The sequence below is a fragment of the Dipodomys spectabilis genome, unplaced genomic scaffold (assembly GCF_019054845.1).
Source record: "Dipodomys spectabilis isolate Male_0828 unplaced genomic scaffold, ASM1905484v1 ptg000234l, whole genome shotgun sequence".
Lineage (NCBI taxonomy): Eukaryota > Metazoa > Chordata > Mammalia > Rodentia > Heteromyidae > Dipodomys > Dipodomys spectabilis.
In genome coordinates, this window is record NW_024870911.1 from 10,592,701 (window position 1) to 10,608,960 (window position 16,260).

At 37.2% G+C, this 16,260-nt stretch overlaps 1 protein-coding gene across 8 annotated transcripts in view; it reads left to right on the plus strand.

The window, feature by feature from the left end:
- Grip1 (glutamate receptor interacting protein 1) overlaps positions 1–16,260 on the plus strand; it is a 607,772-nt gene that overhangs the window by 349,032 nt on the left and 242,480 nt on the right. For 2 of the 8 annotated variants that reach the window (XM_042699082.1, XM_042699088.1), the window contains exon 1: positions 6,769–6,892. The exons of the other annotated variants lie outside the window; for them this stretch is intronic. In XM_042699082.1, the coding sequence (XP_042555016.1) occupies positions 6,838–6,892 (55 nt within the window). In that variant the 5' untranslated portion in view covers positions 6,769–6,837. Of the gene's footprint in view, positions 1–6,768; positions 6,893–16,260 lie in introns of those variants that run through there. 8 annotated transcript variants of the gene reach the window in all.

Consider the following 16,260-nt stretch of genomic DNA (forward strand, 5'->3'; position numbering starts at 1 on the left):
TACCTCCTTTGTACAACTACTTAAAGATAATAACAAATAAAACTAAAACTAAAACTATCTTAATAGCTATAGATTTTTTTTTCCTTATTGGACCTCCCACATGCCTTTATTCTTCATACAATATACTTATTTTCCAAGTGATTTGAAAATTGTTGGTCACTGGTGTCCAATGTAACTCAGGCTGTAATGTGGCCCTATTAAAATGAGATTATTTATATGAAAGTACTCTAGCCCTCAGGAGAAGCAAAGAAAAAATTTTTTTTACTAACATTACACAGTGGAAGTCTTTAATGCTTCCTTCAAAGAACTACTTAATTGCTCAAAAAGTTATAAAAAAATTAAAGCAAGTGTTGGCCAATGGTTGAGAGATAAATCCGGAGGAAGTATCCCAATGTGGGGTTAATGCATTGGGATCTTGGATAAAACAGTTGCTAAACAAAGTAATCAATCAGTGTCTGCGAGAGAAAACATCTGTGTGCAAAACTATTCAGGACAGACCTAGGATGCTAGCAGTCTGAAAAGGAGTGTGTTGAGATGAGTTTTAAAGGTGAACTTGAAAGAGGTGACTCTGGAAGAAGATTTTGATGATGTCATGGAGCAGGGAGTAGGGATCAGGCATCCTGTTGAGGAGAAAATGGGGAAGCTCGATTAGACTCAAATCTAATTTGAGATAGTCATGATGCACAGTCATGATGCACAGATGTTGGAATCAAGGATAAGGTTCCTTTGGAGTAAGAACAAATTTGGGAAGATAATCACGATTTGGGAGTCCAAGTAGAGAGCTCATAGCTTGAGGCCCAGGGGCAAATTAGATGCACTAGAAGGGACCAAGATGCCATCATAGGATTTGGGAGAGTTTGGTTGTTTTAGGAGTAGGGAGAAAGAAACAAGAAGGTAGAAAAAAGTTAGGAGAGCTGAAAGGAAAAGATCATGTCCCATGATTTGACCAGAAAGACAGGAAGGGTCCATGCTAACCCTAACTCCCATCCCCTAGTGATTTCCTTGGCAAAAAAAAAAAAAAAAAAGTTAATCCCATGGAGTCAATTTACAGGGAAGAGTGTGGGCTCTTACCAAATTCCTGTTGTACAATTGTATTTCCTACAATATACATAGTGGTTATTTGATAAAGTCTTTTATTATCCCCTTTGCCTAGAACAAAAGTGACCTCGGTCACTGAAACAATCCTGGGTACTATGTTCACCATTGTACAAATGAAGAAATTAGCTAAGAAACTTAAGAAACGTGTCCAGGGTTATACAGCCATTTAATGATCAAAGCTGGATTCAAGGTCATTTGATTCTAAAAGCCTATGTTTTTGGCTTCTTCCCATCTTCAGAACACAGCAAGCACCTCAGTAAATATTTAGATTTAACCAGAGCTGCTAAGAGGATGATTTCTAGCAAGCCTCATCTTGTACTGTTTCGACACATTTCCCACTAGATTTTTATTTTCAGGACTGGGGTTTGAATTCAGGACCATCTACCACTTGAGCCATACCATTATCCTGAAAAAAATTTTTTTTGCATTGATTATTTTCAAGATACAGTCTCATTTTATGCTCAGGCTGGCCTGGCTTGCAGTTTTCTTATTTGTACTTTCCCATTTCACTGAGCTGACAGTGGGTATACCATTATGCCTTTCCAAGAGTTGGTATGACAAGGGTATGCCACCAGATCCAGCCATTGGTTGAGATAGAGGCTTTTGGTTGAGATAGAGTCTTGAAAACTTTTGTGCCCAAACTGGCCCTGAAGCAGAATTCCCCCAATCTGTACCTCCTAAATAGTTAGGATTATAAGCTCTTTCCTTCCTCTGGCTTTTCTTCATGTTAAGCAGGGGCAGCCTTCTCTGGTTGGCACTGTGAGGGGCATCAGGGCTCTAAATTAGATAAGCAAATAACACAAGGTCTCTGCATTGAAACCACCCTTTTATATCACAGCACACCAGAGGCTCAGAGCCACTAAGTGCTTTTTAATCACTTCAAATTTGCAAGAGTATGTAATAATAACACTTCCTAAAGGGTGTCGTTACTTCTACAAAAAATGTTTTCTCATAAAATATTTGTTTGTTTTAAAAAGTGCTTGATAAATCCTATCTTGGGTACATTACACCAACTCTCTATGACCTAAGAATTCTGTCAGCAGACTGGATCTTGCTAGCTCCATTTGTAGTCAGTGGTTACAGGAATTACAGCACATTCAAGGCTTATAGCTATTTTGTGTCTCTTTTTTTTTTTTTTTGTCAGTTGTGGGGCTCTTCAGATCAAGGTGCATGCTCTACTACTTGGGCCACAGTGCCACTTCCGGTTTTCTAGTGGTTTATTGGAGATAAGAATCTCACAGACTTTCCTTGCCTGGGCTGGCTTTGAACCACGATCCTCATATCTCAGCCTCCTGAGTAGCTAGGATTACAGGCGTGAGCCACCGTCAGTTGGCTTTCTTTGCCTTTTAACATGGTTGATTACAATAAACTAAGGATAAGTGGATAAGATTGTCTAGAACAATCTGGAAAGAAGGTAGAGATAGAGACCACCTTTTTTTTAAAAAAAGAACTTTAAGAACATTGTACTCCAAAATACTCTAAAGATTTGAGAAATGCCCAACAGTTCTTAGCTGTAGAGAAAAATAATTAGCATGTTCAATATTACCTAGTTCAGCATGTCCTGTGCTGTTTAAATAAGGACTTAATCATGTTAAGCATTTTAAGGAAATTACAAGGGAAGTTGCTTTAAAAGTGACCAGTAAACTTTATGAAATGCTTTGTAACACATTTATGAAACTAGTTGAGAAGTGGAAGAAAGTGCAAATTATCCTAACATTTTATCTAGCTTCATTATAATGGTATCAAATAGTAGAGATTTTCTTACAGAGTGAATTCCACTGTTCTATTTTCTAAATGAATTCTCAAGAATAGGTGAGTATATGGGAGGAAATTTGTGCTTTGTGATGATCTATCCTTGTGAAGAATCAGAGGAATTCATAAACACCAGTGTTTATTTTGGAAGTAAAGATATTGGAATAATAAATGCAATAGAAAAGAATCAAAATGATAATAAGGGGGCTATGTGTCCACACAATAATGTACTACAGAATGCTTTGATTTGAAGAACACATTGGGATCCTTTCACCCATTTGAAGGTTTTGTTCTGGCTGTTCTGTTTGGATGTTTGTTTACATCCCCCAACCTTGCTCTGTCCTGTTAGGGAATTAGTACCCTACTTACTAATAGCAATAATAATGAAAATATTTTAAATCAGCAACCAGTCAGAAGGGATGGAGGTGTAATCACTTGGTCCATGATGGTCTGTGGACAAAAAAAGGTGACAGTCCTAAGGACTTCCCTGCTATGGTTACTCATTACTGGTATCTGTGCTGCAGATGGAGCTGGCACAGTAGGAAGGTCGAGGTGAGACACTTTTTGTTCCTCTTCTCTGTCGTAAAAGTTGACTTCACTGGAAGGTTCTTTGTGAATTGAATTCTGCCCTCTGTACTCTGATCCACGTTTCCTACTGTGGAGGGAACCATGAGAAAACTTAGACCGAGATCCAGACAGTGGTGGAAAACTCTGACTCTTCTTGCCCTTTACCATTCACTAGCCATGGGACCATGATGAAAAATCCCTCTTCAAAAAACCCTTGATGAGAACCACTTTCTTGACTGGGACAGAAAACAAAAACAAAACAAAACAAAAACATAAAAATAGACTCCAATGACACATTATATGGAAGTGCTCTTAAATCTGCTAAATCCTATGTAAACATGATACACTTGTATTATGACTCAGAAAGGAACCTTGAAGTGAATTGTCATTTTTAAGGACTGATTTGCTCCAAATCTTACAATCTCATATTGTTGTTGTTCCTCCTCCTCCTCCTCCTTCCTCCTCCTCCTCATCAATTTTAAAGAAGAGCAAACTTCTAGAATTAATCTTCATGTCACATTAAAACATAGGTATTTGGTACCATTTTACCTTCCATATATTCCCAAATCCCTATTTGGTGAGCCTCAACGAGCACAGTATAGACTGAGAGTTATCTAGAAAGCTGAGCTACTATCATTGAGTTGGGTTGCTTGTAGACTCCAAAGCCCTACATTTACAGTAATCTGGTGGCCAAGAAATGTAGGTTAGTCTACCCAGAGTAGCTCATGTTGGGACCAGTTGCCTTGGTCATTTGTAACCTTTGGCATATGGTCAGTAATTTGTATTGCAGGCAGGTATGTTGCTGGTGCAGGAGTTAAAGATGTGGGGCTAAGTTATTATTATGCAAAGAGAGGACAAAGGGTTTGGGACAGGAAGATTGGCCTGGAAGAAATGGCTCCCAGAGCAATTTCTAAGCACCAGAAGGAGGCTGAACTAAAGGAGATGGGACTGTGTGGTAAACGTATTCATTTCTTGCAAAGTGCCTCTTTCAGGAATCCATGTCTAGAGCTTTCCCTGAACTGGCTAATGGGACATAGGTGAACAGACTTCACAATATCCAAAGGGGGAAGAAGATCTCCTAGTTTGTCCCCTGTGGGAGCTTTTCATTGTATTCCAGGGTGGGTTATTTCTCCTGCTGGAAAAATAAGATTATTTTAATAATTCTGATCATCTTTCTTGTGACCACAGGATAGAGTTTCTTTTTTAATTGAATGTGCTAGCAAAAGGGGGAAATATTTGATCATTTTAGCCTTGAGGAAGAAGCAAATTAGATCTGAATCTGCATAATAGCAGAGGGGCAAGAGAGTCCTGCGTGACTTTGAGTTTGATTTGAATAGACTTTAATAAAAGGGACCAGAGTACTTACTGATGTTCCATGGACAAAGTTTTACTCATATTGTCTGACAACTGTAATTCCTAGCATCTGGATTTTAGGAAAAATGTGGAAAGATCTTTTTTTTTAAAAGCTACCTATAAATATTTATCTTACTTTAGTAACTCAGCTATCTAGCACTGAGGTATATTTCTATTTTAAACAAAAAAAATCAAGGAGACTGTTATTTCTAGGGAAGGCATAAAAATGAAAATAAGATGGGTTGTAATTCAAAAACATTTATTCTAATTAAAACTATTACAAAAACTTGGTTCTATGTTATAATGAATTTAATATTGTTTTTCCTATTGATTAATGGTGGCAGATTGCTTTATACAGACTTCTGTTCTTTGTAACAACCTTTCAAGTGTATGTTTAATGATATGTAACTATTTCCACACACAAATTATTTTTCTGTGAGTCTAAATGGAAAATGTATGTGTACACTTACGTATCAGCAGACTGAAATTGTTTGCACTAATGCAGAATTTACGAATGAAGAGGAAAAAACTCTAGAACTAAATTTGGAATATTGAAAGCTATTTTAAAAACCAGCCAAAGGATTTTGTTTTTTAACTTGAAGTATAGAGACTAAAACTGCATGAATAATGCATATATTCCTAGAAATATTAATCAACTAGTTTGAGACAGTGATACATCTTTTCATTTGAACTAATTGACTGTTTCTTTTTTAAGTTTCTGGCCAACTATCTGATTTTTTCCCCTTGAATGTTTGTATTAAGTTCTTTGAGAGATTTCTAAATTTTGATTAAAATTTCATACCAAATGTCAGTTTGTATTGACGATATCATGAGTAGGCTGGTGCTGACAGATGAAGAAATGTGCTCCACCTTCTTGTCACTTTGTGAATGGATTGTGAAGGGTTTTGTAATTAGCTCTTCACTCCACTGGAGCAGATACTCACAAATATCTGCTATGTCTCAAGTCCATTTTATTTGCATAATGGGAAGAATGGTTTGGGGGAGGATTGTTTGGGAAATAGGATAATAAGGTACATTAAAAATAAGAATACTTGGCCTTGTTTGCTTTTATTCCTAGTATCTTTATGAACAATGTTATTCCTGGTATCTTTATGAACAGTCTTGACTGTGTTGCATTCCAGCCAAGTTCTTTTCTAGAAAAAGGTAATTAAGGGGTTGGGACTCCATCTGCCTGCTGATATGCCTTGCCCAGACCCTTCCCATTGGTCCTTACTCCTTCCATCCATAAACCTATACTGCCTTGACCCTCAGAGATGTGTAAAGTACCAAATAGATCTTTCTGGCTGTATCAAAGGGCTGCTTTTTTCCTATAGGCTATATATATATATATATATATATATATATATATATATATATATATATATATATGTATATATATGTATGTATATATGTATGTATGTATGTATACACACACACACACACACACACACACACACACACATATGATTCTGTCCCTGATCCCAAAGATAAACTGCCTATTCCTTTGCCTTCTTTTTTTTTGTGGTTACTGTTGTTAAAGAACATAGCATTTAATACATGCATTCCTTACATGAGTAAGATTGCAAGCATTTCGCTTGTATTTCCCAGTAAGTGATACCTCTAAAAGATATTGACTAGAGGCTGAGACAGAGAAGGGTAGTGGTGGCTGAAATGAGTGGAATGCATAACCCTTTGCCTCAAACAGAAGGCGTTGCACAATGCTTAGTGTTAGATTTATGGAATGGCTCCCCTCCCTGCGTTGTCCCTGCTTTATACAATTTGGTGCTTTGTTGCTATCGAAACAGCCTTACTTTCTAAGCCATTGTGATTATGCAGGGGGAGGAGGCTGTGGCGGGCAGGGGTGGTAGTAGTAGTGAATGACACAGCTTTGCCAGATGACATGTAGCGGACCTCTGCATCAGCCAAGAGGAATTAAGCTTTGTCACTCCCCACTGGGACTACCTTTCTCCTGGTATGTGCGCAAGGAATTCATATGCTGCTGCTTGCCGCTGCAGCCACCAGAGCAGAGCCCAGAGTATACTTTGCCAGAGAAAGCAGTGAGCAAGAATGATAGCTGTCTCTTTTAAATGCCGCTGTCAAATTCTGAGGCGACTTACTAAAGGTATCGTACTTTCCTTGTTATTCACTCAGTGAGTCTGTTACAGAATCCTCTAGAAACACAGTTTAACGGTCTTTACTTTCAATAATGACTGCCTTTGCAATTTATTTTCAGGCAACAAAGAACTCAGAGAGAAATTATGTATAGATATATATATATGTACAGGTAGACTCAAGCTTGGTTTTCTGTCTGTACATCGTGGTTGTGTACATGCTGAAATCTTGAAACCAGTGTTTGTGGTTTCTTTTTAAAATTACTTCATGCCTTGTTGGAAAGCCAATGTGTGTGAGTCCAGAGCTGAAGTTATTATGAGAAACCGTCATTTTGCCGGTGACTGGTCTAAAGGAGTCAAGTGAGTGTGAATGTCCTTTCTGTGGAACATAGACTAAATGCAGCTGGCAGCTTCAGGACCTGCACAGCTGGTAAAGCCACAGAATAATGATTTATTCTCTTCATTTCCAATATTTCATGAGTTTTTTCCCAGGACAGCTCTATTTTTTTTAATGCATTAGAATTACATGCTCAAAAATGTAGGTAATTCATAATGCTTTAGTCCTGTGTGATCTCTGAAGTTTATTTGAAAGAAAAAAAAAAGAAAAATCATTGCTTTCTATCTTACTGTCAAAATTAATTAGCTTCTCTCTTAGAACTAGAAATTATTAATTAAATCCTACTGTAATGTTTTAAATGTGCTTTTCCTTGAAATCGCTCGGTCTGTGCCATCTCATTTACTTTGTGTGCATTTCATTGCAAAGTTGGTGAGGAGCTGCTTGAAAAAATCCTGCCTGTGAACAGAGAGCTATTCAAGCTGCTCTCCCCTTATTTCCCCTACATAGAATCTTTACAGAAAATTTATTATTAAAAAATGAAATTTCACAATGAGTGAAAATATATAGCTGCAAAAGCTTTTTCTGCTTTAGCCTGTAATAGAGTGCTGTCAAGTAATTAATGGATGTAATTATGCACTAGAAGCTCTGAACCTATAAATATGTTAATGGATGCTATTTCTATCAGTTTAGCTTGACATATCAGAGTTCCTTGATCACCAGCAGAACAGCGAAAAATGCAATTAATATTTTATTTGGTAGAAGAACGAGCACCAAGCAAATAGTGAGAAATAGATCTGGAGTCAATAACTGGAAAGAGAATAAATAGTATAGACCAACTTACTGAATGCATTTGCGAGTTGTGTGGATATGAGTGAGTCCTTTAAAAGGTACTTTGGGGAAAATACAGGAAAGACTATCCATTTTAAATTAGGCTGTTAGCATAGGGTTGTAAATTCAGTTTTGACTTTATCCTATGTAATTGGTACAAATGTACAGTTTCTGTCTATACATCACAATTAAGAGACTCCTTTATGTTATGGGTTTGGCTAAAATTTTTAGAAATAATTCTTAACCTTGGAGGTTTTCAGATAATTTTACCATTCATTTAACTTGATGAAAAGTTGACGGTCCTCTTACATTATAATCATTAAGCAATATTTCTATTCATGTGTTTCAAACATTTTCCTCAGTTCTACATTACAGGAAGAGTGTGAACTCAAATGATTTTTAGTTTTGTAAATAATTTTAACTTTTTCCATATTTCTGAATCGTCTACAAGCATCTGTCTCCTGCATTGAAAAGATATTTAAATGTTTGCTTGAGAGAGTTGCTGAAATACTTAGATAATTAGGGCTCTTATAATACTTTCTTTGTACTTAACTACTTCACCTTCCCCTCCCAAAACTTTATATGTACATGGACATAGCCATATACATATTTGGTATTTAGCTTAATACTGCTAATTCAGTGATTTAAATGAAATTTCTATGTGGGATCAACTTGCCATAATTGAGCTCCTCTTTATATTTGGCTGGATGTTCAAATGTTTGTACAAACGTTCCTGAGTGATGTAATGCCTTAACTTTGCCATCCACATACAGTCTTGTCCAAAGTTCACATGTCACAAATGCTATCAACCTGGACTCACTGAGTTTTTGACCTCCATCCATACCCATGGTGGTGTTCTCTTAGGCTGTGATATAAAAATCAAGAAATATATGTCTAAATAACCTTAAATTCCTCTTCTCTGATATTTTGAGGTGGGTATAGGTTATGTACTTGAATAAAGTTTCTTGTCCCATTCTCCCTATCTACACCTCCCTCAGCCTCACCCTCAACCTGGAAATGCATGTAAATTCTTTATCCCCACTGAGGGCTGCACCTGATGCTCATGCCTCCAGTTCTCAGCACAGTACCCTGCACATACGAGGCACTTACAGACTGTCTGTGTAAATGAATTGGATTTGTCTAGTTGAAAGTAGTAGGACATTTGAATTTTCTGGGAGCTCTTATGAAATGCTTCAAGAGCTTTATTAGACCTCTTGCGGCTAAAACCTTCCCTGGCTATTGATGTAGGTAGGTGTTGTCTCGTGTCTTGGAAACTTTGCTATATTTGTGGCTGGTATTGCCCATAAGAAAAAGCAATATGGCAATTTCAATATCTTTTTAATTCTCTTAAGGATAAAATGATGCAATTAAGGGAAACTATTTCTTACAAATACCCATGGTGTTAGTATTCTACTTGTTCTTTATGTTCTTCATATATCCCCCTGTTATTCATTTAACAAATACTCAGTACCTACTATGTGACTGGCACTAAATCCTGGATGAGATGTTTTATAGGCATATAAAGCATTTTTAAATTAACATGTTGTTAAGTAATAAAAGAATTTTCTTTAGTTGTGGTATCATTTTAAAAGATCTATAGAATAAATATTTCCTAGCTAACTCCCCCATGCTCCACACTAACATGCATACCCCATACTAACATACTTCAGATCAATTTAGCACTTCTCGGACTCAAGAATTAAATCTTATTAAAGTTTCAAGTCACTGTTTCAGGTTAATTTCCTTTTTATGTTCCTATGAATGTAGAACAAGAACAAGAAAATATTTTTCACTCTAAACACTTGTCCCTGCAATTATGACAGGAACACTGAGTCACCAAAGAACCAGCCACTGTCATAAGTCTAATAAATCTAATATTAGATTCCAGAGTAGAAGCATAATCTTTTCCCACTTCTCTTCCCCTCCAGTCCAGGAGATCTATCTACCAAATATCTAGCCTTGGGGCCAGATCCAAAAGTAACATTATTTAGGCACATCTTACAAACTAATTTTTGTAGGCTGGTCAAGCTAGGCTTCTTGGTGATTCCCCACACAGCTGTTTAGCTCTGAGACCCTGATATCTCAGCTAGAAAACTGTACCCCACAAGTAGAAGGACTCTCAGATGAGGGAATCTATTACCATGGCTCTCACAGGCTTTGTTACTTTCCCTTGCCATGATTTTCTCATTACTTTTCCTAGAAACATACTGACCTCATAGACACAGAATCTTCTTCCATTGTGCTGACTGGGTGACTCTTCCTCAGGCACTACTATTTTTTTTTTTTAGTTTGAAGCTCCAAACTTTTCATGCTCCACTGAACATGGCATTTTACCTTCTCATGCTTTACTCTTCCAATGTCTGCATCAGCCAGTTAATATTTACTGACATTCCATAGGGCATGGCTCTGCTCACATTCATTTGTTGTTGTTGTTGTTGTCTATTGCATGTCCTACCTTCTCCCTACTGGCTCAAAACTGTTGTTCAAAACCTTCATACAAATAGTTTTTCATTACATGTGACTTGAGTATCACTATTTTCTATTTGCTTTCTCTTTCTCTCTCTTCCCAAACTGTTGACCTTCACCGCAATGAGGCATCTGAATGAGATTTGTGTAGATGCATCTATCTACTCCCTGCTGAGTACTGTACTTTCTTTCTCTGTCCTCTCTTTCTTTCTTGGCTTCTCCTTTTACCTTCAGTGTCCTTTTCTTTTGCTGCCTTGACATGTATGGGTATTGCACTGAGAAAAATTAAAAGGCTGTGTGTTGTAATCACACTCACATTCTCTACTTCTCCACCTTTGTTCCTTACAGATATCCCAATCACGAATCACCATGCTTGAAAGGAAGGTCAGACATTAATCTAGGACTATTCTCCAGGGAGAAGTGAAACTCAACTGTCTTAGATAGCCAGCAATCTTATGCTTAATTCTCTCCAACAAGAACAGTTTCACAGTGTGCCTGGTTACCTTCCAAGTGACCTCTGAATCCCTTTAAACTCTCAAATTCTTTGATATTTGTTCAGTGTTTAATAAGATCACCTATTCAGAAATTGATTTACTATGTGTAGTCTCAATCAAATGTAATAATGTGTGTGTGGGGGAGGGGGGGGGAGTTGTCCTCAAGGAAGGGGAAAAAACAGTTCCTCTTTTCTTGTCTGAAAAATCTTTTAATCCAAGCATGTCTGAATCAGTCACTGGGTTCAGTGTCATTGTTCTCAACATTATTGTGACTTTTTTGATAGCTTCAAATTTTCTGTTAAGATTCCTCTGCACTTTCCCATCTGTCTGTGTCTAGTCTCATGGCTTCAGAATTCTCTAATGGTCCTTCACCCACTAGCAATATGATTCAGAATTGATCATTGTCTAGGTTGAGAATACTCTCTCTGCTGTATCTTATTTCTCCTGCCTCTCCATTCTCATCCCTTCTGCTAACCCTTGCTTATCCTGCCCTCTGTCACACCCTACCATCTGGAACAGCTCAACTCTATCTCCAACTCATCTCTTTTCAGATCTCACCTAAAAACACGTTCTTTCTCCTTTCCCTCTACCCTTAGTTTCGTACCATCAAAGCTAGTCTAACTGATTTATCATTCCAGCCTATCAACTTTCAAAAATAACATGCACTGAAATGATTCTGTGTTTTGCAAGATACAGTTGTCCTATGTTGTTAGTGTATATCTCTTGTAAGGCATGGGCATATGTCTTTCACAAGCAGAGAGACACCCCTTAAATGGGGGAATTGTGAAGGAGGATCTACAGCAGGTGTTACTGTTCTCACACAGGTGCTGTGGATGGAACTGGCCATGTGTGATGGGTTTCTTGTGCTTCCACACTGGTGCTTTGAAAGTGATAGATTGAATGAACAGAGCCTTGGCCTTCTTTACTCCCTAGTGATCTAAAGCATTTCTTGCATAAAACTAGTTAGGCTTACCTTAGTCTATTTCTCCCCACTCCCTTCTCACTAGGAGTTGCATACTAGAAAGTTACTCTTTCCATCCCCCAGCTGGAATGACTGGCTCTACTTCATACATACCTCATAGGAAAACAACAGAGTTTCACTCCTTGTGATTACGTTTGTGGTTGATCAGAAAGGAAAAAAATCTCATTCATTATGAAGACGCTAAGGCCATTATAGGATAGATATTCTAAACTGTTAACTCATAATACTTTAGAGAAGTATTTAGAAGAAATAAAAACAGTTCTACTCACATAGTGCCTGACACAGGCACTAGTCTGTATACTTTACATATCCTCACACTTTTAATTCTGATGGCAGTACCATTGTGATTATTTCTATCACACCAACAAAAAGAGCAACAGTGCAAAGTCAGTAATGAGTGCTTCTAAGACTTCCAAGTTTGGAAGAGAGGAGATCAGAGCCAATATTGCATTTTCTACCAGTTGGTCCATGGATGGATAATGAAAGAGGAACCATAGATCTGCCGATTAGAACAGTGAGCCAAGGTAATGGATGCTTCATAAATCTCTTAGTCTTCTGCATAGTTTTAAGAGAGTAGAAGACTTGGAAATGAGATCTGTGATCCTGCCTTGGCTCTCTTATTCCTACACAGGTGGCAAAAACAGAACAAAGCAAACTATAATGAAGTCCACTGACCCTCCTTGTTGAGTCTCAGTTCTTTTGTGTTTAAATTTAAAAATCATATGTTTAAACTATTTTGTATGGCTTTATGTCCATATAAACTGTAACAATTATTTAACTTTCTATTGCAATCAATTTATTTGACATGTTTATCTTAGTAAGTTCACTTTATCATGGCAGGAATATATATTTTAGTAATTTCCCACAACTTGCAGAGACACAAAATGTATACGTTCTCCTGGATATAAATAGCATTCTGAGATTTTCCCCCCAAAACTGAAATAACAACAGTCAGTGTTTGAGTTCTACCTTTTCACTTTTTCTCTCTTTTAGTATCTGAGCTATTTGCCTGTATGAAAATTATATGTAACACATAAAATTAATATTCTATTGTGAAGTAAAGTTTCTTTAAAAGTCTGCTATTAAAGTTTGAATATTTTATATACATCAAAGATAGATAATATACCAAGAGTTGGGGGTTGGACGTATTGAGATTTAAACTCAAGGTCTCACTCTTGCTAGGAAGGTGCTCTACAACTTAAGCTACTTCCCGAACCCACTTGGCTTTTTGTTTTTAGTAAATTAGGAGATTCTAAAACCTCATATTTTTATGAGTTTCTAATCCAGAGTTTTCTCCACATCAAAATCACCTGGAGAAATTTAAAAAAATAATGATGCCTGAGTCCACCCCAAGAGATTGTAACTTAATTGATTGGGGAGATAGACTGTGCTTTGAAATTCTAACAAATCCTCCCCACGTTGATTCTGCTATGTGGAGTTGAGTGGCCACTAACCTAACTATTTATGCAGCTTTCCAGAGACACTTTATCACAGAGACTGAACATTGAAAATCAGGCAAATTTCAGCCAGAGGTAAGCTGGAATTTTTACCCACTTGCTGGGTGAAAGAAGCAGAACACACATAGGGTCTAGAGCTTCATTGTCCTGCATGTGACTTTGATTTCAGAACTCCAAATGCAAATAGCCAAAGACAAATACCATAATCTTAAGTGCTATTACTTTAGCCTCTTAACTGAGCCCTTCTAGACGTTTTTGGTTATGTTATCCAAAACATCTGTCTAATACCTAAGCTAATTAGAGCCAGTTCCTCTGTCAAATGCAATCACAAGAGGCTTCACATGGGTTATGATGGTTTTGCATGTGTTCATTTTGGTAAGAATTTTTAAGAGATAGTTTACTATAGCCAAGATATGGAACCAACCCAGATGCCCCTCAGTAGATGAATGGATCAAGAAAATGTGGTATATATACACAATGGAATTCTGTGCCTCCATCAGAAAGAATGACATTACCCCATTTGTTAGGAAGTGGAAAGACTTGGAAAAAATTATATTAAGTGAAGTAATCCAGGCCCAAAGAAACATAGGTCCCATGGTTTCCCTTATTTGCAATAACTAGTATATGTCTGAGACAAGCAGAAACGGTCAGATAAGTTGATGTTAGGCAAAATGAACCCCAAGGTAAGGACTCAAATGTTTTTTCTTTCTTGCTATTGTTTCTAACATATTTATAAGATGATTTTTTTTTTTTGTTGCTTTGTATGTCCCTCCCCCATGGTATAACCCCTGTTTTCACTGTATTTGATGTCGGTATAATTTGTGGAGGGGAAGGGAAAAAACAAATTGTTTAACTAGGGATACAAGTGGACCCATTGCAACAATGAGATGTACAAGACATTATGTTGAAAAATGAACTTTACAACTTTGGCAGGTGGGGGGGTGGAGATAGGAAGGGATGGGAAGGGGAAACAAAGGAGGAGGCAACAATGCTTGATAAAAAATGTACTCATTACCTTGCTCGTGTAATTGTAACCCCTCTGTATGGTATTTTCACAATAAAAAAAATGATAATTGGAAAACATTGATGATTGCTGGTTCCATTCCGTGATCACTCATATTCCAGGAGATATAGTTTGAACAGCCTGACTGGTTGCTCAGCAATGTGTTCCGATTTCCCAGGGATCATTTTGTTTCATTATCCCTTGGTCAAGTATTTCATTCTTATGTAATTTTTCTCTTTAGAGAGCTAAAGAGAGCCGGTTGCTCTGTTTCCCTTAGGTAAGATGTTAATATTTTAAAAAGAGAACAGTTTGAAAGCAGGTTTACATACAAAATCCCTGCTTTGTTTCTTTAGAGAGCATTGTTTCTCTGATTATCAGACCTTTTTCTCACTCCAGCTTTTTCCTGTTTCCTTTCTTCTTCTTCCAGTATGATCAAATGTTATTCTACTCATGGTGAAAGATTGTACTTGTATTAGTCTGCCACTTGGGGTAGATGCAACTTGCATGGAGCTAATAACTAAAATTGTGTGAATGTTGTGAGTTGTTTGTTAAACACAACTATTAATAGAAAATTGTATAAACTAAGAAATTGTATTATCAGTGTAACGGGATTAAAGGTGAGGCTACAGGGAATAAGAAAGACTGGGGTGGAAAGGCATGGCTATTTTTTATAGAAGAAACCATAGAGATGATAGCTACAGAGATGATCCTTAGAACAAGGCAGGTCAGGGCAAGAGGAAGAGACCAGGATGCAGATGAGGCCAGATGGGAAAAGAAGTGCAGATACACAGTTCCACTATTCACCTCCTGATTATTGCTTTACTACATTTTATAATCTTCACTCTTGAAGTCTACTATATGTGGTGGAAATACTATATAATAGTGTGCTATGAAACATTTAACTCCATATTCAAGACATTGATTGCCTGAAATTGACTATGGTGGGCATATTTACACCAGGAAAATGGGCTGAGCCTCCCTTCCCCTATAGAAAGTCAATTGTTCAACATTTAGCAAGACACCATGAAATAGGAACACCTGTCTCTGTTATTTATAAGTCCTGTATAAATATCTTTGACTGTGCTTTCTAAGTTTGATGATAATGATATATTTGTATATGTAACCACCATGCTATGAATTTTACTACTAATCATTTATAACACCAGAAAATACAAAGTATGTTGTTGAAAACGAAATGCCTAATACTAATCTATCCTATAGGTCATCTCAATGTCTAAAAATCTCTAGAATCAACCAAACTCATGCATTTGCTTTTGACTTGGAATGACTTCGGTTTGCCTTTCCTTTTCAGCTGAACATTTGATTTTTGAGAAAATGCTGTCAGGTTTTCATAACGCATGTGGAAGTAAGCTCCAGGGATGTTTTGAGGATCTTGAGCAGCCTTTAACACCTGCTAATTTCCCAGTTTCCCTTTTTAACCAGAAGGGTGTTCCTTTCCCTCCTCCTTCCCTCCTTCCCCTGCTCGTGGCTGTCTGGAGGAAGATACTGGCAGGAGGCCAGAAGCAGCACTAGGGAGCTGGAGGCTGAAGGACAAACTATTGTTAAATTCTGCATGACAAAATTCCCAATTGAGTTCAGGCTGAGGAATATTTAGGACCCCACTGAGTTTCTGATTGAATTGAGTCTTTCCTATTTTATCAAGCTAGGTTACTTCATAGAGCTCAAAAATGAATTTCATTTGTTCCTTTTATTTTCTAAATGGCTTATTGATAAATTTGATTCATCAACTATGAAGCTTCAACCATAAAGTCTCAGAATAAAGAGTTTCTCAGAGTGATTAATTCCTAATAG